This window comes from Amia ocellicauda, chromosome 23, assembly GCF_036373705.1.
Source record: "Amia ocellicauda isolate fAmiCal2 chromosome 23, fAmiCal2.hap1, whole genome shotgun sequence".
Lineage (NCBI taxonomy): Eukaryota > Metazoa > Chordata > Actinopteri > Amiiformes > Amiidae > Amia > Amia ocellicauda.
In genome coordinates, this window is record NC_089872.1 from 11,362,401 (window position 1) to 11,384,989 (window position 22,589).

Consider the following 22,589-nt stretch of genomic DNA (forward strand, 5'->3'; position numbering starts at 1 on the left):
GCAGAGGAGTTAGGTGGTGGTGGGGGTGGTGAAGATGAAGCCTCATATGATCAGAGGCTATTGGAAAATTGCAGCTATTAATCCTTCTCGTAAAATTGCTGCAATTAATCCATCGGAATTTAGGTTTGGTTACCCCAGGTCTCCTGACACAGTCAGTCAATTACAGCCTCAAAGTGCACACGCATGAAGCCAAACAGCGAGAGTATACACAACACTAAAAGGGCAGAATGAAAGCTGGGTTGAGAATTAAGCAATGCGTGGCACTGCTTGTCTGCTTCTATATACTCTGATGGGCTTGTGACAGAAAGCCTTCAGAGGTTAACATGGAAAAAGATAAATCAGGGCACAGTGACAGCCAACGCATTGCAAATAATTTGTCCTTGGAATGCAAGGTTACTGTGAAGTGTTTGCTCTAGGTAAAATTGCTCTCCGATTGTTGTTTTATTTGATGAACATACTGGCTGTAAAATGAACATCAGCCAGGAGACCAACAGGACCTGCTAACACAACTAGTCGAGGAATGAGGAATCTGTTGAGATCTGTAGTCTCCAGCAGCTGAACTTCAGAAACAGAAATTGTTCTAGAAATAAGTCGATTCCTTTTTTTTTGGCATCAAGTCTTTTATTTAATGAGATATTTTTGGAAAAAGTAATTTACTGTAAAGGGTTATGATTTTACATCCGTTCCTTTTTGCTAGACTATCAACACATATTTGAGTGAATGAGAACTAGTGTTTTTCCCTCAACACATTTTGCATTCCCTGATGATTTTCTTGACTTACAGTGCTTGCCTGTGCTTGTTTCTTATGTCTGAAATCTAACCATTCAGACAAGTTTCATGGCTTTAGCTCTGATTCAAGCAGTGAGGTGGTGGGGAAAAAAACCTTAAAAATCCTCCAAATTGTATGAGTTTTGATGGCACCCTCTTTTAATAAGGGGCTCCATATAACCTGCTCACCTTAATTACCCTTCCACTATTTATTTGTTTAATTGATGAGCAGTATTGTAAAAGGTGTTGGATGCATACAGGAAAGTATCGACTCAAAGCAGTCACCGGCTTCTGAAGGAAATCCAAAATTAGGTCCCAACGCTGTTTGAACCATTCACCAAGTGTTTATTTTAACACGTTAGACTTCTGATGGGGGGAAAAATTGGCATGTCAATTATCCACTTCAATAAAGTGATGCTGCTGCATTTTGCTTTCCTGTCAAGGTTACATTGTCAATGCGTGAAACAATTTCACCCCCTCTGCAATCTAAGTTATCACTGCTGGGTTTGATTTCGGCTATTGTCTAACTTAGTCCATTCTTCCCCAAGGCAGACAGTATTGTTGCCGACAGATTTCAAACCAGCGTAAGACAATCTTCATTTGACAAAGTGTAGCGGGAAGTGTCAGCTATCCAGCAGAGGTGTTAGGAGGCAAAATTCTGAAAAGGTATGCAGCAAATTACAACCGAATAGCCCGGACAACAGGTGAAGAATCTCTCCGTCTTATAGCAGCAAGCTGACAGACTTCTAATGAGTCTTGTTTTCTGAAAATGACATCCGTGTTGAATATGCGACTTTCCCTCTGACACCGAGGCTTACTTTGCTGCTGTTCATCTGACAAAAGTGAAATTATTCTCCCAGGCAATCCCCTAGGCATTATTGTTTAAATGTAGTCCTTACAAGAATATTACAGAAAATAATTGAAAAAACACCATAAACGGTTTGAAAGTCTCCCGTTTCATTAGAAATGCCAGTGTTGTACATGAGAAAAGAAAAAGAGTTTTAAAGGCTTATGCTGCTATTTGCTTTGCCTTTTCCTTCCTTTTTTAACCTGGAACACTTTTATATTTGCTATATTTTAGAGATTTATTTGTGCTATTGCTTTAACAACATTTAATTAAAATGCAGTCCTGAACTATGAGCACTCTCAAACTCCCATGTGTGTTTTTTTTCTGGTTCGTTTTTTTTTGGATTTCATACAGTTCGAATGAGCACAAAATTGAAACCACACTCTATGTAAATTAGCCTCTTAATATGCTTGAAACTGAATTTTACAGTAATTATATTACAAAATATTCCTATTCTTTTGATGTACGGCTTTCTTTATCAGTGTAAGTTCTGTTGGTGATTAATATAAGAAGGATTTTTTACGTGTTCGCCGCAATCAAGCTTCTATAAAAAAACAGAAAATTGTTAAGCTTTTTACTCTACACGTTTGTTTTTTACAGAATGGAAGATGAACACCTTTTTTAGTTTTTGTATGTTTCAAACTTTACTTTGATCCATTTATAGGAATCCGTACTATTCTAATTGCAGATCTTATGCTGGTATAAAATCCCTAATATTCTTGAGACTGCTTTACAAATTGGAAGAGTGCCTTTTCATTGCTTAATGGCGAAATTAATGTGAACTCTTTGTTCGTCGCCCAATTCTAAACATTAGTATGTCTAGCTTGTGCCACACAGGGTTCAATTCTAATGATGCCTGCAGGGCAACTCTGTGAAAAATCTATCTACCAGTTATGAATTGCTACTGCTGTTCCCTTGGTGTGGCTACAGATCTCAAGCCATGTTTCCAAATCCCTCTAATGACTGAAGTAATTTTAGCAGGGTCCCTACTTTCAGAACTGTACAGTCCGTGTTCTTTTACTGAACTGAAACATCCTCTTTCTCTTAAGGCGTTTTCGGGGAAAACAGCTTGAATAGTTAGCATGGCAGGTGGGTGGATTCTAATGGTTACTTGAGTCAAATGAGTGCGATCAAGTCAATTAAAAACAATGCCTTCTGTGAAAATCGATTTTGCAATGTCTGATTCTTTTTGGATTAACTGTACTGTCGGATGCATTTGTTTTGTTTGCTTCTCTCTGAAAGTGTGGTGCTTTAGTTAGATGGTAAAACGTGTTTAAATATGCATAGCCATGGAGAGAAGGGGCACCCCAGGCCAGCAGGAGCACAGGGATTTTTCTGAGCACAGCAGGTTCTTGAGTAAAATAAGTCTTAGGATGGGATGCAGTTTTAGCACGTATAGCAATTATGTAGTCAATACATCCATTACAATGAGATAACTTGCTTTCTCTGTCTCCCCATATCCCTCCACAATGGTCAAGTCTATGTGCCTACACAATCCTAGAACAATTGGTGCTGTTTCTGTTCACTCACTTTGCATTTAGTTAATTGATAAATATAATGTATTAACATTTTTTTTTCATGTTTTTGAAAGCATTCTTTCTATACAGCATTTTTTCACACCTGCCTAAAACATCAGCACAGTACTGTGTATATCCCCCTTCCCCAGAAAAATTATTAAATTGCTCATGATCTAGTCCTAAAAGCCCCACCACCATTTTCTGAGTTTTTTGTCTTGCAACATAATGCTAATCAGATTGATAAAGTCAGTAATTATGTTTCATCTTTCCATCTGTGCAGTGGATGATATTTTGACATGTAATAATTTAAAAAAAACAATGTGATTTGAGAGATGCTGAAATAAAGCATGTCCGTGTTGGCATCTATGTAAAACAGACAAGAAAAGTGACTTAAGATGCATCGCATTTGATTAAAAACGATATTGGACAGAAGCACAATGTAGCAGTTGCTTTTGAGCAGTTGTTTTTCATTCAGCAGTGGGTGAAATAAATCGGTGAGACTATTTTAAAGGTTATGTCTTAGAATCTGATTCAAACTAATTTATTTTTTTGTTGTACCTTTTATTTGATAGTCTTTTCTTTACTGATTACATTAGGTTAAGGTTAGCACTCCATTCCATTTCTTTCTTTGTCTATCTGTCTATCTATAAAACAACACTATTTAATAACATAAACCTATGACTTTCTCAGTAACATGTATTTGAATACAGTCATATATACACTCACCTAAAGGATTATTAGGAACACCTGTTAAATTTCTCATTAATGCAATTATCTAACCAACCAATCACATGGCAGTTGCTTCGATGCATTTAGGGGTGTGGTCCTGGTCAAGACAATCTCCTGAACTCCAAACTGAATGTCTGAATGGGAAAGAAAGGTGATTTAAGCAATTTTGAGCGTGGCATGGTTGTTGGTGCCAGACGGGCCGGTCTGAGTATTTCACAATCTGCTCAGTTACTGGGATTTTCACGCACAACCATTTCTAGGGTTTACAAAGAATGGTGTGAAAAGGGAAAAACATCCAGTATGCGGCAGTCCTGTGGGCGAAAATGCCTTGTTGATGCTAGAGGTCAGAGGAGAATGGGCCGACTGATTCAAGCTGATAGAAGAGCAACTTTGACTGAAATAAGCACTCGTTACAACCGAGGTATGCAGCAAAGCATTTGTGAAGCCACAACACGTACAACCTTGAGGCGGATGGGCTACAACAGCAGAAGACCCCACCGGGTACCACTCATCTCCACTACAAATAGGAAAAAGAGGCTACAATTTGCACAAGCTCACCAAAATTGGACAGTTGAAGACTGGAAAAATGTTGCCTGGTCTGATGAGTCTCGATTTCTGTTGAGACATTCAGATGGTAGAGTCAGAATTTGGCGTAAACAGAATGAGAACATGGATCCATCATGCCTTGTTACCACTGTGCAGGCTGGTGGTGGTGGTGTAATGGTGTGGGGGATGTTTTCTTGGCACACTTTAGGCCCCTTAGTGCCAATTGGGCATAGTTTAAATGCCACGGCCTACCTGAGCATTGTTTCTGACCATGTCCATCCCTTTATGACCACCATGTACCCATCCTCTGATGGCTACTTCCAGCAGGATAATGCACACAAAGGTCGAATCATTTCAAATTGGTTTCTTGAACATGACAATGAGTTCACTGTACTAAACTGGCCCCCCCAGTCACCAGCTCTCAACCCAATAGAGCATCTTTGGGATGTGGAACGGGAGCTTCGTGCCCTGGATGTGCATCCCACAAATCTCCATCAACTGCAAGATGCTATCCTATCAATATGGGCCAACATTTCTAAAGAATGCTTTCAGCACCTTGTTGAATCAATGCCACGTAGAATTAAGGCAGTTCTGAAGGCGAAAGGGGGTCAAACACAGTATTAGTATGGTGTTCCTAATAATCCTTTAGGTGAGTGTATTATTGTAGTTGATTATATTTTTGATAGTCAGTATAATCCTGTAGGGTTTCTTTATTAAGCTATTTTTGGATAATTTCAAAATTAACATTTATATACATTTTTATTGTACCTGTTTGCAAATTTCCCTCTTGTCGTCTCAAAGTATTTATTCAAGATGTCTTCAGTGATTGATTAGAATAAACAATTCTTTAGACCTGAAATCAAAGACTTCAGTTGCGTGACCTTGAAGTGAAGCGAGGCAGATAAAAACATAAAACAATCCCACCTAATATAATTCGTTTGATATCTAGCTTGACGCCTTCAGGACAAAGCAATCGCATTCTTCCATTGGTAATCTGGAGCCTTCCTGCTTTATATTATAGTGTAAAATAGAACTGAAGCAATTCACCTGGAAATGGCAGCGGACACAACTTTCTGACAGGATGGAGAGAAACGTGGATTGGCCATTGCCTTATGGAAACCGTGGTGTCACATCACTAGAAAAATGTTACTCTACGGTGTCAGCTTTGTTTTGGTATTTTTACTCTGCAACTGTAGCCAGGCAGTGTTTGTGCACGGGGGCTCCTGGGGGAGAGGCCTGGGGATAAAAGCTGGGCTTCTTTTCCACAGCTGTGTTTCCTCATCACATCATTTATTAATTGTTGCAGTGCTTTTGATGCAGAAACAAAACCAACCCAAAAACTCAGAGCTGTCAACAACAACGAAATCTGAAAAGGGACGTTGTTGCTCATGCAGCAATGCCCAGACTAGATCAGTGAACCTGCTAAGAGAATTCCCTGTAGTGCACTATCATAACTCTCCACCTATCTATGAAACCACTTGCATCCAAATATGAAGGTAATGTCATTTTTTTTAAAAACAACAGTGGTGCAATCTAATGCACAGAGAATATACACACTCTGAGAGGGGAAGGGGGCTAGGAGGTAGACCCTCTCTGTGATTTTTGTATTGATCTCCACAGGGAAAGATGTCACCTTTTGTGATCGGCTAATCTTCCCTGATCCGGTCCTTTTGAAGTTCATATTACTTTTGCTGAACATGACCGAATGCTTTATTAATGTGGCTGATAATCACTGTCAAGCAGGGCACTGACGCTCAATAACTAGGGGGTGGTGTCTTCTGGCTTTTCTACCAACCAAGTTCCCGGGAACCTAATTGGTCTGATTAGCTGAATAAATAGGTGTGTTTAATCCTCCTCTGTTGGGGTGGAAGTAATGTTATAGGCAGTGCACCTTGAGTAAAAAGAATACTTTAAGCCATCAATTGTCAAAGACCTATAAACACTGTTATACACAAACCAGAATTCAGTGTGTCCCTCCTGGAACCTCAGTCTAGAGCCCTGCAATTCTCTGAACTGTTTCAACAATTTCAACAGAAGAAAGGTCCATTCTGTAACCCCTGCTGCTATACAAATAATTCCACTCTGACTCTTGTAGTCTAGCATACATCCCACTGATTAGGGTATTCCATAAGATATGAGGAAAACTACATGTTCAGCACAACATTTTCACTAACTGTAAAAAAATTGCTCTTTTCTGCAGGAATAAAAATGTACAGGAGCCTTACAAGTCAAATCTGTTAATGGTGGCAACCTTTTGCATTCTCAAAATCGCTCAACGCATTTTATTTTAAAAGCTGATTTGTTTGCAGTCAGTGGTCCACCGCAAATTTATCATTTCATTACTTCATAAGGGATGTCCCATTAAACCCTTTCTTTATCAAAACTTAATTGAATGTAATATTTTGGAAAGTCTGCAGGTAACACAGCATAGCAGTGTGTCCAATTAAACAGTGCATCAGTTTCCTCCCCCACTAAGAGGTTGTCCACGTTGTTATTAATATACTGCATAACCCTACTTCTCATAGCCTGTCAAATAAATAATCTAAAGCAGCAGGCTGTGAAGGTCTTATTGATGGAAGCAATCCTCACAATTTGAGCAGGCATGTTTTAGGAGAAAAGGCGTAGATATTATGGAGTACGGCAGCTTCACCAATCCATTGCTGTAGCTGATTGAAATCGATGAAATCCTCTTTTGGAATTGAAAGACATACCTGCAATAAAAGGAGGCCTCCATTTCTAACATGTGTGGAAGATGTAATCCTGAGATGATTAAAAAATGAAAATCCTTAAAAAAGGACCAAATAAAGAAATGCACCTCGAATCCTTATGCTTATATTTAGTCTTGCTTTCTAGTTCAGTGCTCTCCTATAATGCCAAATGCACTGGCACAACAGAAAAAGTATATACAGACAGCCAATGCATTTAACCGGGTTTAAGCCCAGACTAGGCCTTACTGTTGCAATCCCTTTAGCAGAGGAATACAGTGTCCTTCCTCCGCAGTGCAGCGAGGGAAGTTGGTATTTGCAGCCTCTAGCCGATTTGACATTCCAGTTCGTCCCAGTGGTGCTCCATGGGATTGAGGTCACGATTCTGAGCAGCCTGTGAAATGTTTTCAACTCTATTCCCCTTCAATCAATGTGTTACGCTCCAAGCTTTGTGACATGGTCTGTTATCATGTAGGTAGATTTATAGGCCCTGGCCATGAAAGTCCCCTGAATGCTGGCAGTACACAAGTGGCCAAAACATCACACTCTGCTCTGGCGCAGAGAGCTCCCGCCACACAAACCAGCCACAGTTCACAACCTCTGCTACAATTCGATCATGGCTTGTCCCAGTGCTTTTGGTAATGAAGTGCATATCAATGTGCATTATGAAGTGTACGTTAAAGGCTATATTACTGAATTGGCCAATAATAACACAAGTAATTCTCCTCATAATGGTGATGTATCCTATTAGTACCTTTTGCTGTTTTTCGATTTATGCAGTAAAAATCTGTAGAATGGTCTCATTCATGTCTTCCACTTGGATTTCTGTTGCATATTTGCAATTTAGTCGGAATGACAAAGATGTGCAAAACAACGCTTCTTTATTAGGACCATTAATTTAGTGCATCGAAAAGCTGATGAATTCCAAAATCCTAAATGCTCCACATTCCTGTCTGAGTGCTTTGCTGTAAAACACAAATGGTGTGCAAAAGACAATAAATGCATTGGTTAGCATACATTATTTAATAGAAATCATTTCTTGCTGCAGGAGGCTCTTAATAATGAAGCAGAATCTGACAGAAGCTTACTGTAAAGTTTTTGACAAGTCTGTCTGAGTTCCTTGAAGCATTGGATTTGTGATTGAAATGCGCACGTTTAAAATTGATCCAATCCTCTGAGATTGGAAACCATATATAGTAAGAGCTTGGTTGTTTCTCTATTTTTAAAAGTTACTTTGTAAAGATTATATAATTCAAAAAATATATACAGTTAGGTCCATACATATTTGGACAGTGACACAATTGTCATAATTTTGGCTCTGTATGCAAGAACAAGCAGGAACTAAAGACAGCTGCAGTGCAGGCCTGGCAGAGCATCCCCAGGGAAGAAACCCAGCATCTGGTGATGTCTATGGGTTCCAGACTTCAGGCAGTCATTGACTGCAAAGGATTTGCCACCAAGTATTGAAACTCACAATTTAATTCATGATTATGTTAGTTTGTCCAAATACTTTTGAGCCCCTAAAATTGGGGGCACCACCTATTTAGAAACATTTTCCATAAGTCTTTAGAGGTTATGATCACATGCTAAATTATTATTTGTATTTTGTTTAAGTTGGAGTTCATTAACCGACACACTGCCCATCTATATAGGTTATCCTTAACCATGCAGTATCATATTTGGCTGTCGAGTAGAGTCTATTGGCAAGACCAGTTTTAACACATGAAACCACAGATCTCCTCAGAATGTACGCAGGTTTCCTCTTTAAGACCTCATGGGGCGATGCATTATTTATTTATTTAAAAAAAGATTTTTGACAGGAAGCACAAACCAAAGTTTGGTCAGTACACTTGTGAAAGAATATGGGAATCAATTGACTTTCCTACTATAGTTGTAGTACAGAAGTCTCTTGGTAGTGTACCATGTAGGTTAACACACTGTATGTACAAGTTATGTAATGCAGTACCTTGGGATGTGTGTGATTGGTTGCATGTGCTACACTTCGCACCAAGAACAGTATCTTAGTGAATGTAGGACAATCAGTGATATACAGTTGAAAGAAACAACATCACTGGGAAAGTAATTTCTAAAATGGTGCTTTTGACCTGGAATTTTATTGCTGTTGTATTATAGCTCCAGCTGCCCAGATTTGTGAGATATGATACTGTAGAGCTCTATAGGTTTTGACAGTGCTGCTTGTGTTGGCTTTACAATCTCCACAAACCGGTCCCAGAGGACTGAACTTCGCAATAAGAAAACTAAAAGTGTACGTGACTTATTGGACAAGACTGTGTGTGTTGAAACGGCATGCATTTTTAATGCAGTACAAATAAAAAATACTGTACTAAGTTCTTCATCTGATGGCTGTTTTTATTAGCATGATTTGAAATCTGTGCTTCGTTTTAGGTTATGGAAAAAAAGGATATGTCTTTTGTAGTGTCAGGAATGAGGGTTTGGGATATGTTGTAGGGTACATTTGTTTTAGTTTCTCACCCAATAAAATAAATAGTCTGCATATCTGAAATCCATGTATCAATTATCATCAACAAGATGATTCTCTGTGGTCATGCTTTTCTTTAGTTTCTTTCAGCCTCTTGGTCAGACTTAATTTTGATGAACTCCTGTAGCACTGTTGTTGGCCTGTTTCAGTCCTGTCTGCCACAGCATGTTAATTCTCTTGACCTAAAGGTTCAGTTGAAAGTTGAGCAGCAGTGGCAAAAAATAATCACGTCATAATTAAAGAAAACATACTGCACTGATAACATTTCACCTGGTTCAAGCGCTCCTTGTTTGTAGTAACTTGTGAATAATGCATCCAGTGGGTTGCTGGTTTGATCTTTGATGTCACCAAGTTCCACATCTTGACTGAAGCCCTGCGGTGAAATTCCTGTAGGGGGAATGAAAGGAAAATCGTCTGTATGCGAGACATCTCTCTGTGACACACTGAACCCTACTGAGCAGGTGCTTTTTGAAGCCAGTCTAGTGTACAATAGCCTAAGATAGATGCTGTCCTCTTGGCTTCATTAGTTTACATTTAGTTGCTCATGACATTCATCAGTGGGGTGAAACTGGTGAGATTGGACCATTACTCAGCTCTGTCCAGTGACCCAGCGGCTGCTTCCGCATGGTGACTCGACACCAATTGCATGTTTTTAACATATAACATATTCATAGGCTATGTTAAACAGCAGAAAGTACATAAACAACCTTGAGTCTAATTTAAATTTTACTAACAGGGTCATGCATGGAGCATCAGTTGGAAAGAATTCCTTTGATTTGGTACCTTCTCTCGGCTGAGTCACTACAATACCACATTCATTACTGTCTGTTAGTCATAACTGAAGTAGTTCAAACCTGGAGCACTTTCACCCGGCACCCACTTCATTGAAGGAATTTTATACAAACAGCGTGTTTGAGAAACAGCATCAAATTATCGGCTCTGATGCACTAGAGAGAACTGCTCATCTGCACAGAGGCTATGGAAACTAGTCTAGTTGAGCATTTTACTTTACGGAGATTTTCCAAAAGAAGTTCTTTGAGTTAGTATATCTCAAAGCGCAGTTGGACACCTTCAGGGGTGTAAAAGGGGTCACAAATATGTTGAGGAAATGTGACAACTCTGTGTTTTTCCTCCACTTCCCACAGGTTAATCCAGATTAAATATTTGCATGATTTTCAGGCAACAGTGTGTTTTGGCTCTTCAGAGATCCAGCTTGTAATATTTAAAGCTGAAATGTTTCGTGCACCCGCTGTTTTATGTTGTCGGGAGATGGAGAAATGAATCTATATTTCTCTTTATTGCTGCTTTATGGAAGATCACTGAAGAATGTTTTAAAAAAGGGGTGATCAGCACATGTTTTCAATCTATGTTCTCAGTTTACAACTAAGTGATGTTCATGCTGCAGCACACATGTGGATTTGACTACCTTTAGTAGGGGAAGTGCAAGTATTGCCCATTTTCGTTCTCTTTGGCCTGGGACAAGTTGTAACACTCTCCATAAATAACTCACTCTATGAAGGTATATTGCAAGACTCCTACATGGTGACCGTCTGCAAAGTTTTTCCTTTCTGAGTTCAAGATGAGGCAATGTGTCTGAAGGCTAACATCCCTGCTCCCCCCGTTCCCCCACAGTAACTCTTCCCTTCTGGCCATGGCTAAGGTATAGTTTGTTTGTTTGACACAAAACCCGGTTGTCCATTTGCACCACAGTCAAGGATCCTGATAGACTCTGGCTTTCTGTTTCCTACATACCTTCCTTTTCATATTTATAGATATTTCTGTGTATCCAGTACAGATTTGGGCTCAGTTGTATAAACATAGACGAAGTCTTTATCGAAGTATAATTATACACCGATCAGCCATAACATTATGACCACTGACGGGTGAAGTGAATAACACTGATAATCTCGTTATCATGGCACCTGTCAGTGGGTGGGATATATTAGGCAGCAAGTGCACATTTTGTCCTCAAAGTTGATGTGTTAGAAGCAGGAAAAATGGGCAAGCGTAAGGATCTGAGCGACTTTGACAAGGGCCACATTGTGATGGCTAGACGACTGGGTCAGAGCATCTCCAAAACTGCAGCTCTTGTGGGGTGTTCCCGGTCTGCAGTGGTCAGTACCTATCAAAAGTGCTCCAAGGAAGGAAAAGCGGTGAACCGGCGACAGGGTCATGGGCGGCCAAGGCTCATTGATGCACGTGGGGAGCGAAGGCTGGCCCGTGTGGTCTGATCCAACAGACGAGCTACTGTAGCTCAAATTGCTGAAAAAGTGAATGCTGGTTCTGATAGAAAGGTGTCAGAACAAACAGTGCATCGCAGTTTGTTGCGTATTGTGCTGCGTAGCCACAGACCAGTCAGGGTGCCCATGCTGAAGAGCAATGGTAGAAGGTGGCCTGGTCTGATGAATCACGAGTTCAAGGTATTGACTTGGCCTCCAAATTCCCCAGATATCAATCCAATCGAGCATCTGTGGGATGTGCTGGACAAACAAGTCCGATTCATGGAGGCCCCACCTCGCAACTTCCAGGACTTACAGGATCTGCTGCTAACGTCTTGGTGCCAGATACCACAGCACACCTTCAGAGGTCTAGTGGAGTCCATGCCTCGACGGGTCAGGGCTGTTTTGGCAGCAAAAGGGGGACCTACACAATATTAGGCAGGTGGTCATAATGTTATGGTTGATCGGTCATACTAACGATAAACATTCAGTTATAAAACTGTATTTACTTAGACTGGTCATACTTAGTCAATCATAAAATGCATTCTGGGAAATGTAAGACACTTGAAGGAAAAAATCAAAGGAGGACCTCCCTCAACAGGATTAGTTAAATATTGTCGCGGGGGAGACTTGATGTTTAGGGGGATTGCCGGTGGACGGGAAAGAGGAGTGTGTGTGAGCCAATGTGAGTGGGGTGTGTTTGTGAGCCAATGGGATGCTCCGTCTGTCAGTATCAGAGACAGTGTCTCAGGCAAACAGTTTCAATAGAGTGAGAGACTTAACTTCTAAGACAGACTGTAATCTGTAGCCCACAAAGATGTAAAAGTGGAGATTTTAAAAGTGCCTGAATTCACTAGATATTTTATCTGCCTGCACCACAGCTTGGGTAGAAGTCAAGGGATTGTGAAATTATTCATCTTCCCCTTTAATACTGCCATTGAGACCCTTTTTATTTTGGTTTTGGTGGGGGGGGGCGCTTGAGGAAATTTTGATCTCTGAAGTCCCTGGTGGAAAGTTGGAAATGGGCTTGGCTGAGCATAAAAGAAAGAACTCATTATTCTCATGTCTTCAGAATTACCCTCTGCCAGATGTACCTCTATCTAAATATATAAAAACAAAAATGAAATCTGAAGAAATATGGTGCTCTGTTCTGATAGCACAAGTTAAATAAATGACTCTCAAACACATACTATTGATCTTTGGGTTTAGTTCCTAGAATAGACAGAGAATGCATTGTCTTTAATTACAGTATTTTCTGCTCAAATATATTTACAGTTACAGAATGTAATCCTTGGGCTGCCTAAAATGGTTGCTGACATGTTGTCTGCAGTGTGTTTCTGTCTCTCTCTCTCTCTCTCTCTCTCTCTCTCTCCTAAATTAGAGCGCTATCCTTGTTGTACTAATGCAGCTCTTGATATATCCTCTGTGTCGAAGCGGTGTCTTGTTTTTTCGACTGTGTAGGTAACGTATACATTCTACGTAGACGTAGCTTGGTGAGATCAAAGGGAATGGAAGAGAGACACATAACAAAGGAAAAATAATAATAAAAAAATAAAAAGAAACACTAACAGCCCACGCCATTCTCCCCACAGCACACACATTTACTGAAATCCCTGCTGAGATTAGAAGCACCAATTCCCTTTTCATTCTTTGCTGTTGTGGTCATGCAGACAGTGTGGGATCATCTGCTCGTGGAGGACAGTGTATAGTGGTGGACAGCGCTATAACCATGAATAGAGGGGAAGAGATAGCTCTTGAGTTATTATTGTGATGTAAAATAGATTGTTTGGAGATTCACTGATTGTCCTGTATGGCATCTTGAATTAATTAACTGCTTTCAGAACGTTCTATTTCCATACTTTCAGGTATTTAAACCTGGTTGTTATAATTCTGCATGTTAGTATTGGATGTCCTTCAGATGAACAAAATGTATGAAATGAGCATTTATTCTCTTTTTTTTTTTTTTTTTGTCCTACTTTTATAGTTCTGTTTCTAAAGAGTAAGTGCCATTTATAGAACTGGTATGGACGGCCAATATGCTACTCGATGCAGGTGATAATACTCCATTCCTGCTCTTCCTGACCTTGATCTCTGCCCTCCCTACTCACCACTTGTAAAGTATTGGTTTTGGTTCAGCGTAGAGCCTACTCTAATGAGAAGAACCAAGAACCTGGTCTATCTCAGTCCTTAGGTCATTCCTATATATTTTCTCTTTTAATGTCTTTATTTGTGGTTTGAATTGTTATATGCACACACGTTGCTTTTTAATCTAGTATTTTTTATACTTTGGAGGTTTGCGCTGTATAATTTACGGTTTAGTCATATCCTGTGCTTAATAGTTATTTTCTATTGTGCTTGAATGTAAATGCAATATATACAATATAAAGAACTCCATAACACTAGCCGCTGAAGTAAACAGTGTTTAACTCATATTGAAACGTGATAATACTCACTAGGAGTCAGGAGGTTACTGTATAACTCGTTGCTGAAGCATGGTTGGATTGAATTAGGGATAATTACATGGGGAAAAGAGGACAGAAGTCTGCAATTAACACATAACTTTGAAACATATTTTACGACGAGTGACATCATTAGGGAAGCGCATGTGTGTGTATGTGTTTGGGTTAGGATACTATCAAATGCACATTCCTTCTGAATTGAGCTTTCTTTGTATACTTACCACACACACGTCTGTTTTTCCTGTGTACAATGTAGGCTATTATTGGTGAGGCCCAAAGGCGTGGATTTTGAATGTCAGCCAAAACAAGCTTTTCTTCTTTGTCAGCTGTAGAATAAGAGTACATTTAAATAGGAAAATTGTGAGGTGTGTTGTTTTGAGGCAAATGGCCTGGACATGCGGGTGCCTTCAACAGATGCCAGTTGCTTTGAACTAGTTGTGCTGGGTTTGGTCTGTAACTAAATTCAGAACGCAGATAATTTGTTTATGGGTGGAAAGCCAGCGTTTTATCTGTATATGATGGCAACAGCTAGAACAGTAACATTGGTTCATTTGATTTGGACAGCAAATAACCCTTGCCTGCTCCTTGCTTCTGATTCAAACACATGGAAACATGGAACTGGATATTGTAATCTTCAGCCAGTTAAGTCTGAGATGTTTAAGTTGAATTTTGTAACCTAGCACTGCATTAAAAACACTCGCACACTATATTTTTTCAATAACACCTGCATTATTGGTGTCATCTAAATCCCTATTCATCTTTTTTTCTTCAAGTAATTCAAATCCTGCTCCGGTGTTACTTAGTCAAGGTCTTGATGTGGAAACTAGCATAGTCACTTAAGACTGTGACCTGTAAAAGAGATTGTAAATCACATACAAGAGACCAGCCAATCGCAAAGCAGCATTTCCAAACATTCTATTATGTTAAATGTATAAATGTCATCCGGTGGATAGAATTTAAAGCACTGTAGGTCATCTTAAGCCAGTCCTGGACCAAACCATTTCTTGACTGGGAGATGGGGGTTCAAACCGATTTATTGAATAAACACATTTCCCTCTGTTTTCATGACAAGCCAGTTGGAGTTGTGATACTGATCCACAGACCTTCTTAGCAGATTCGGAGGTTTTGGTTTTGCGTGTCTGCATTTCAGCGGCTCTTACAACTCGCAAGGACAAGACCAACTGGAATTTGTGTTCCAGTCAAATTGGCAGTTGCCTAAGGGAATCCCGTTCAATGGGCACAACAATGTCTAACTGTTACTTACTGATCAACATGCCAAAGTTTTTAAAAGCCAGCAGCAGGATCAAAGTAACATCTGGAGTAATTAAATCAAACATTTTGGTTTTGTGCCTTTTCCCGGTTATATCATGGGTCATTCTTGCCGTGTTACTTTTTACCTTTCACGTAAGGAAAAACACATTTACAAAAGTACTCCAGATGTTAACTATTGTAATGAGAAATGCCATGTATGTTACTAGAAAAGCTGTAGCAGTAGATTGGAAGAACAGTGTTTTTTGGGGGAGCCTACTCTTTTAACTGTCTCACACACACAACTTCGTAATTAATTAGAGACGTTTTTCTACCGTTTTTCCTAAAATAGAATCCATGATGCTAAAAGTTATCAAACAGCAGCTTCATTAGTGCTTATTGCTTGTTTTTTCTTTCTTGTTTTCCACAGCAAACGCCAGCCTCCTGGGGGGTGGAGGAGGTGAGTCAGAACCTATTTCTTACTTTATCTAACATTTAATTCATTCATATGCATTTCTAAACTGCATGTGCTTTATGTGTGTTTTACATTATGAACTTTTCTACTTTGTATCCAAGTATAATTGTATGTACAGCATTTTTGTTTTTCTGTTAATGCTACTTATAACTACATTTGAGGGTACAATCTTCTGAATAATTTATTTATTACTTTCTTAATGATAGTAACCATTACCTTTCCACACTTAAGAGAGCTTTTCAAGTGATGCAGCCAGATTTGACTTGACCTACCATGAAAATATTCAAGAAAGCAAGCATCCATACTTCAGAACTGGTTATTCTAGAGACCCTTGTTCTGAAACTCCATGATTGACATGATTAAAATAATCATCCCAGGGGGGTGAAATAAAATTAACCCAATTAGAGCCAGAAGTTTGATCCACATATACATTGAATATGCTCAAGGAATCCTGAAACACTGAAACCAGGCAATTTTTTTTCTTATCACATTGTCAGTGAAGATTAAAGTCCCCAGCCAGTCCATCTGTATGCCTCGTCTTGCAGTCCTGCCAGACAATTAACAGTTCTATATGTTCAGCTGAAACACTATCCATGTCTAATCACACTTGTCCAAGGGCTTTTTATCTGATCTAATGCTTGGTTAAGTCTTCAGAGCTTGACCTATTATATTGGTGGATACTCTGGTCTTGGTTTTTATCTTTGAAAGAGGACACCGCTCATATGATCTGTTCAAATTTAAAGACTGTTTGATTAAGATCAAAGGTCACGCATTTGACGTGGCCAACAAAAACAGAGCAAATATGTGAATGCTTGCATAACATAAACTGTTTCTCACAGCGTTAGACATAACAGTGGTTTTTCGATTGCACGGAGCGTCAGTTCTCCCGTCTGTTTTATGAACACATTTCCTCTGTTTACTATACTTGAATTTTGCACTTAGGTTCTGCATCACGATATATAGGCCTACTGATTTGATTTGATTTAAAATATGTAAAAAACTTGCATGAACACTAAATCGTTACGTTTTTTAAATTGAATTTGCTTCCCGCTTATTTGCCCCATTATTGGCTCTCCGTAAGCTATGTGGACTCGACAAACCATATAACCGATAACCTGTTGTTCTGAATGTGTTCTTTATGTAACGGATGAGGAAAATAACATTTTCCTGCTTCAAATTAGTGGCAGTGCAGGTGTGGTACTTTGTTTACAGTCCTGTAGAAGTGTATTATTAAGGTAAAAAGTGTGTTGAAAGAAATCTCATTAGGAGTGTATTCATGGATCAAAAGAGTTTACAGTCCCAGAAGAACGTGTACTTCTGAGGTATTGTACTATAAAGGCATGATAATCAAATCTCGCCGCCAGAGTATATCCTTTATAAATGGTCTTTTCTGTTGTTTTGCGTGGTTAATTAGCACACAAAAAAGATCTTGTTAACCTCTTACCAGCCACAGTGTGGTTCCCTGTATAGTTTGCAAACTTCCACACAACTAATAGTTTTAAAAAAATACAAACATGTGTGACTTGGTGTAAAAACATAAATAAATCACTGAGATATATTTACGGGTAGGAAAAGTTATCCGTAGAAAAGGAATTTTACTCTATTGTGAATCTGTCACTGACAAAGAGATGCTGGACTCTGAGAAAACAGCAGCGAGAATGTTGCTGAAGGATCCCTGTTGTCGGCACTGAGACAGGGGTTTGGCAACACATTCAACATACCAGAGATGAGGCCTTCTATCCCCTCGACTCAGTCCGAGTTTGCGTAAGAAGGGCTTATCTCTCAAAAATATGAAGCTCGGGGGCAGATAATAGTAGCTAAACACCTCTGGTCTGTCTTTCTTTTTTACTGTAGCCCTCCCTCCCTTTCCCCCACTATATAAATGTCTTTGAGCCTTGCATAGTCATGGAGGAGACTCCTGCACTGTTTGCTGAATTACTCTTGCTGAAGCAGCTGCTGTGTTTACTGCAGTCTTTCCCCTTATTTCTTTACGGTTACTTTGTGCAGCTAATCAAAGATCTGTGCTCCTCCTGAACTCGAAACGAAGCGACGGAGCAAATAAAATATGTTCGACATCAATAGGTTACAATACATCTGTGGCGGCAGCATGAGAGAAGCAACAGTGCATCGTTTCATTAAGTCAAAAGTCCATTGCCTGTCTTGATTGCATTTTGTAATAGACTATTGCAATCTTGTACCTAATTATCTTGCCCCGTGTTAAACCAATTCCTACAATATGTAGTGCAGTTTATTCAAAACACGGTTCTCGTAAACACAATCAAATTCATTACCATCGACCAAAAAAGAAATCAGTGGTTGTTGACGGTGTCTAATGGTGATGTTTTTTCCTTTTTCCTTTCATCTTTGGCTTCAGCATCTTTCCCCACATGATTACTGATTTAGACATGTAGGGTGTGGTGGTCTTTTGGGGGGTAAATGTTGTGCACATAGATCTGCTGATAGCTGGGTTTTCTTGTTTTGTTCGTTTCTTTATGAATTACAGCATCATTACCCTTCCAAAAGAGTAGTGTAGTTAACTTCACAGTTGTATGTGGTATTTCTATATATGTCTCTTGGTATCTGATTCAGGTCACTCTCTGGGATACTATAAGACACTGATACTCACTCCTTATCCTGTAGAGTCATGACGTACTCTAGCGTTTATTGGATCTAAGCTTGTAATGGCTTTTTTGATGCAACCTTAAATGTACCCTGGACCACTCTTTCCAGTTTTAGAGCCATGTTGATTTTACATTCCATATTAAAACTACTGGGCCTCGTCTCTCTAAATGGAGTGAGTTTCTTTGCTTTAATGCCCCGGTTCCACTGACTAAGCGGCCTGCCGCATTTGTTGGCTCGCTTTATTCTCTGCTACCAGACAGTGCCCGAAGCGGCCAGCACGCCCACAAAGGGAATGCGTCATTTTCAGAGGTGGAGGTGTGTGCTTGACTTGTAGACTGACGGAATAGGGATGCATTAGCTACATTATGTCGGAAGATAGAATCTCAAGTGCCGTGTGGGATCAAGAAGAAACAATGAATGCGTACATCGTACAGCAAAATATCCACGTATGAAAAACTTGCCAGAGTTCTTACTGAACATAGATTTAAATAAATAAGTTAAATAAATGAAGGACAATAATAATCGGAGCTGCAGCAGCTGAAAAACGTTTGCATTTTATGGTCAACTGGACAGTGTTTTAGGTTATCGTCCTGTGAATGATGTACAACAGCTCCACTGAGACCATCAGTATGGACGGCATTTACAAGTTAAATTAATGAATACAGCAAAATGTGGGTTAAATCATAGATTTAAGACCGGGCTGATCCTCATTTACAACATGAAGATGATTTTAATAATTGTTGTGATTATTAAACTTCCTCAAATTGTTGAGCTACTTTACAGAAGTTCCTGAAAAAATTCTAATCATAATTGTGAGAAATGCAGGTGGAAAAGCATTCTGTTTTTCACATCATGCTGATTTTGTAAACCTCATACAGCATTACAGGGTACAATTTACCAGAGAAGAGCATCTCATACATACATATCAGTTGTGAAGTGCTGCACAAAAATGGATTTCAGCACTTCATACATAATCGGCGGTTTTATAACTCAGATTAGTATTATAGCCAAGGAGTGGGTACAACGGGGAAATTCTTCTCAGGCCTGTGAGAGAGGAACTGGCCTCTGTGACACGGAGCAACTTCTTAGTCATGGAATGTTGTTTCTAAAAAGAGGAAAGTTCAACAGAAAGCCTTTGATTTTATTTATCTGAAAATGAGGCTTGCGAACCTTATAAATATGACTTCGCTTATAGCCTTGCTCAGACCACCCAAACGAGAGTGTTTCTGAGATTCTTCTGAAGCAATACAAAAATACTGTATGCATAAATAGTTGTTATACTGCAAAACTCAATTTATATTTTAATTTTTTGTACTTACTTCTCAATGAGCCGCAATATAATAATTTCTCCCTCACAACTCAAGAACATACTGTTAAATTATTCCTTTCCATTTTCTAAGGCCAATTCACTGCCGTTCTCTTGCTACACCAGCCTAGGGGTCTTCTCTTACTGAAGTGACACTTGGACTAGCTTAAATTGCTTACGGATTCATGGAAAGTGTAATAGGTTGCATTTTAAAAGCCAGCCATGGGTATACAGGTGAAACTCCCACTCCTAAAATGCTAGCTTTCATACCTCGAAGCTGACAACAGAGCAATGGAGCAATCGTGGACAAAGGCATTCTTTTTAATTGATTCTTCACACATCTAACCATGCTAATGATACCTGACACCTAATACATTCACCTGCTTTGAAATTAGAATATGGGTGGAAAGTGGTTTAATATATTATACTGCCAGTGCAATGCAACTGAAAACTAGAGAAAGAATCTGCACCAGTCATAGGCTTAACTGAGTTTAGGGACCCTATTCTCCCTTGTGTAACGGTCCCACTAAATTTGGAGGATTCCCACACATCCATTCTGTGCCAGGAATGAAATCCCATAATTTGGCCCACTTGATGTCATCCACACAATACTGCCATTGCATGAAGCAAGGGAATGAGTCACAAAATACTGACCCCACTCATTTTTCTCTGAGGAAATGTATTATTTATTAACCAAAATATTTGTACTTGATGATTGTGATTTTTAATCACTTTTTCCTCTCTCTGTGGTACTGCTTGTGCCTTGTAATTGGCGATGTTGTTGTTTTTGTTGCTGCTCCCAACCCCCGGATGTGCTAACCTCAACTAATTCCTGAGGGTTTTTAATTAAGGGGGAATTGGAGATGGAGCAGCTCTGGCACACACATCAGCGATGGCCACGGCAACACCAACCACAAGCTCTGTTGGTTTAGCTGCTGAAATGTTGTGATGCCCCCGTTACTGTCAAGACCGTCCCCCCATTAACCTGTTAATCTCTTTCCAGGACTTCACCACCTGTTCTTTTTTTTCCTACAAGATGTCCCTCCTTTATCAGGTTTAGTGCTGTAAGTTTTTCAATTATTCCAACAAAGCAACTGTTCTACAGCCAATTCGATTTTTCATCCTTGGACATCTTGATCTCAGACGCTAATCCACGATAACAAGTCTTCGGATATGGACGTTTTGTTCTTACAGCTGCGTTCTTTTCATCACAATATGCACGCGGACGGTTTACAGCACTCAAGAATTGCCCCTCTTAGATCCTACATGCTTGTACTAAAAGGGCTTTGATCTCCACTATTGAAGTCTAATCTGAAGAATGCTCCTACTGAATTGCAGTGTTTTTCCATTAGCTCAATTTACGAAACAGTTGTGTCATAATCACAACCAGCGCTGTTTCCAGTTCCTATCGTTAACTTTGATTTGGGGCTCCAAATTTTTAATACCAGGTTCTAACTGCATTTGTTCTGACCTGCATTTAAAAGAAAGTCTCCTGATGTAACCCTTTTTCCCCAGGTGATAACGATTTCTTGAAATGTTTAAGATTGTCTTTCTTCAATGTGACACATAACAGGATTAGTGCAGTCTGGGACAATTTATTTATTCACACTTTTATTAATTAAGTGTGAATGACTGGGATCTTGGTGGGTCAAAAGGTGGGCCTTTTGTAAACTATTTAATTTGGAAAAACGTCCTTAAACCTATGGAAACTTTGCTTTACCGTAAGTGTGATCAGACCCTCTTGATTCATTTTTACTTCTTCAATCTTTCTACTTTAACTTATGGTTCACGATGGAAGAGGAAAACCTGCATTACTTTAAAATGAGCTGCATGCAGGTTTACTACAGTTTTGCATGCTCGTGAGGTTTTTGAGTCAGGCAAATATTGTGTAGATGACAGCTTTGCAAAACAATTAGTATACAGAGCTCCAGACTCAGCCGATGCTGTGATTTATTATGCAGTTTGTTCGCTTAGCAAGACGCACAGCAAACCTGGTTTCGAAGAAAAGCTGCCTATGGAGGTTACAATTTCGAGGATCTATCATACAATCGTGTTTCTCAAGGACATTGAGAACATAATTTGTTTTCACCTAAAATCTGTGTTTCTCATACATGCCCAGCCCAATCCAGTGTAGTGTGAAATTACTGATCTTGAAGTCTGTCATTTAAAAAAAAAAAAAAATAGTCCTTTTTGTAGTAGATGAGTTCTTTACATGTTCTGTTGATTGGGCTTTACATCTTCAACACTACTGACTGCGGCATCTTGAGTCACAGGCCTTGTGAGTCTGGCCGAGTTGATTGCACCAGATCTTTAACTTCCCAGCAACTTGCACCTATTGATCTGTTCTTGCCCATCTGCAATGACCCTTGAGAATAAATACCTGCTCTTTGGGCTTTTACAATTCCAGGAGGAGTACCTCTGAGGTCCTTCAGTTTATATATAAACTGTTTGTTAGTCAGATAAAAGGCACGGCCTGTAACCTTGTGTAAAGATTTCTCCAAATATTAAGGGAACAAACCTTTAAACACACACACACACACACACACACACACACACACACACACACACACACTGCTTGCATAAGAGATGCAAGAAAGTCATACATGTTTCATGTAAGCAATTATCTGGTATCACTTATCCATAAATGT

At 39.5% G+C, this 22,589-nt stretch overlaps 1 protein-coding gene across 5 annotated transcripts in view; it reads left to right on the plus strand.

Annotated features, from left to right (window-relative positions):
- Positions 1-22,589, plus strand: part of macrod2 (mono-ADP ribosylhydrolase 2) — a 583,973-nt gene that overhangs the window by 119,694 nt on the left and 441,690 nt on the right. For all 5 annotated transcript variants that reach the window (XM_066696761.1, XM_066696765.1, XM_066696762.1 and 2 more), the window contains exon 4: positions 15,969-15,998. In XM_066696761.1, the coding sequence (XP_066552858.1) occupies positions 15,969-15,998 (30 nt within the window). The remainder of the gene's footprint in view (positions 1-15,968; positions 15,999-22,589) is intronic.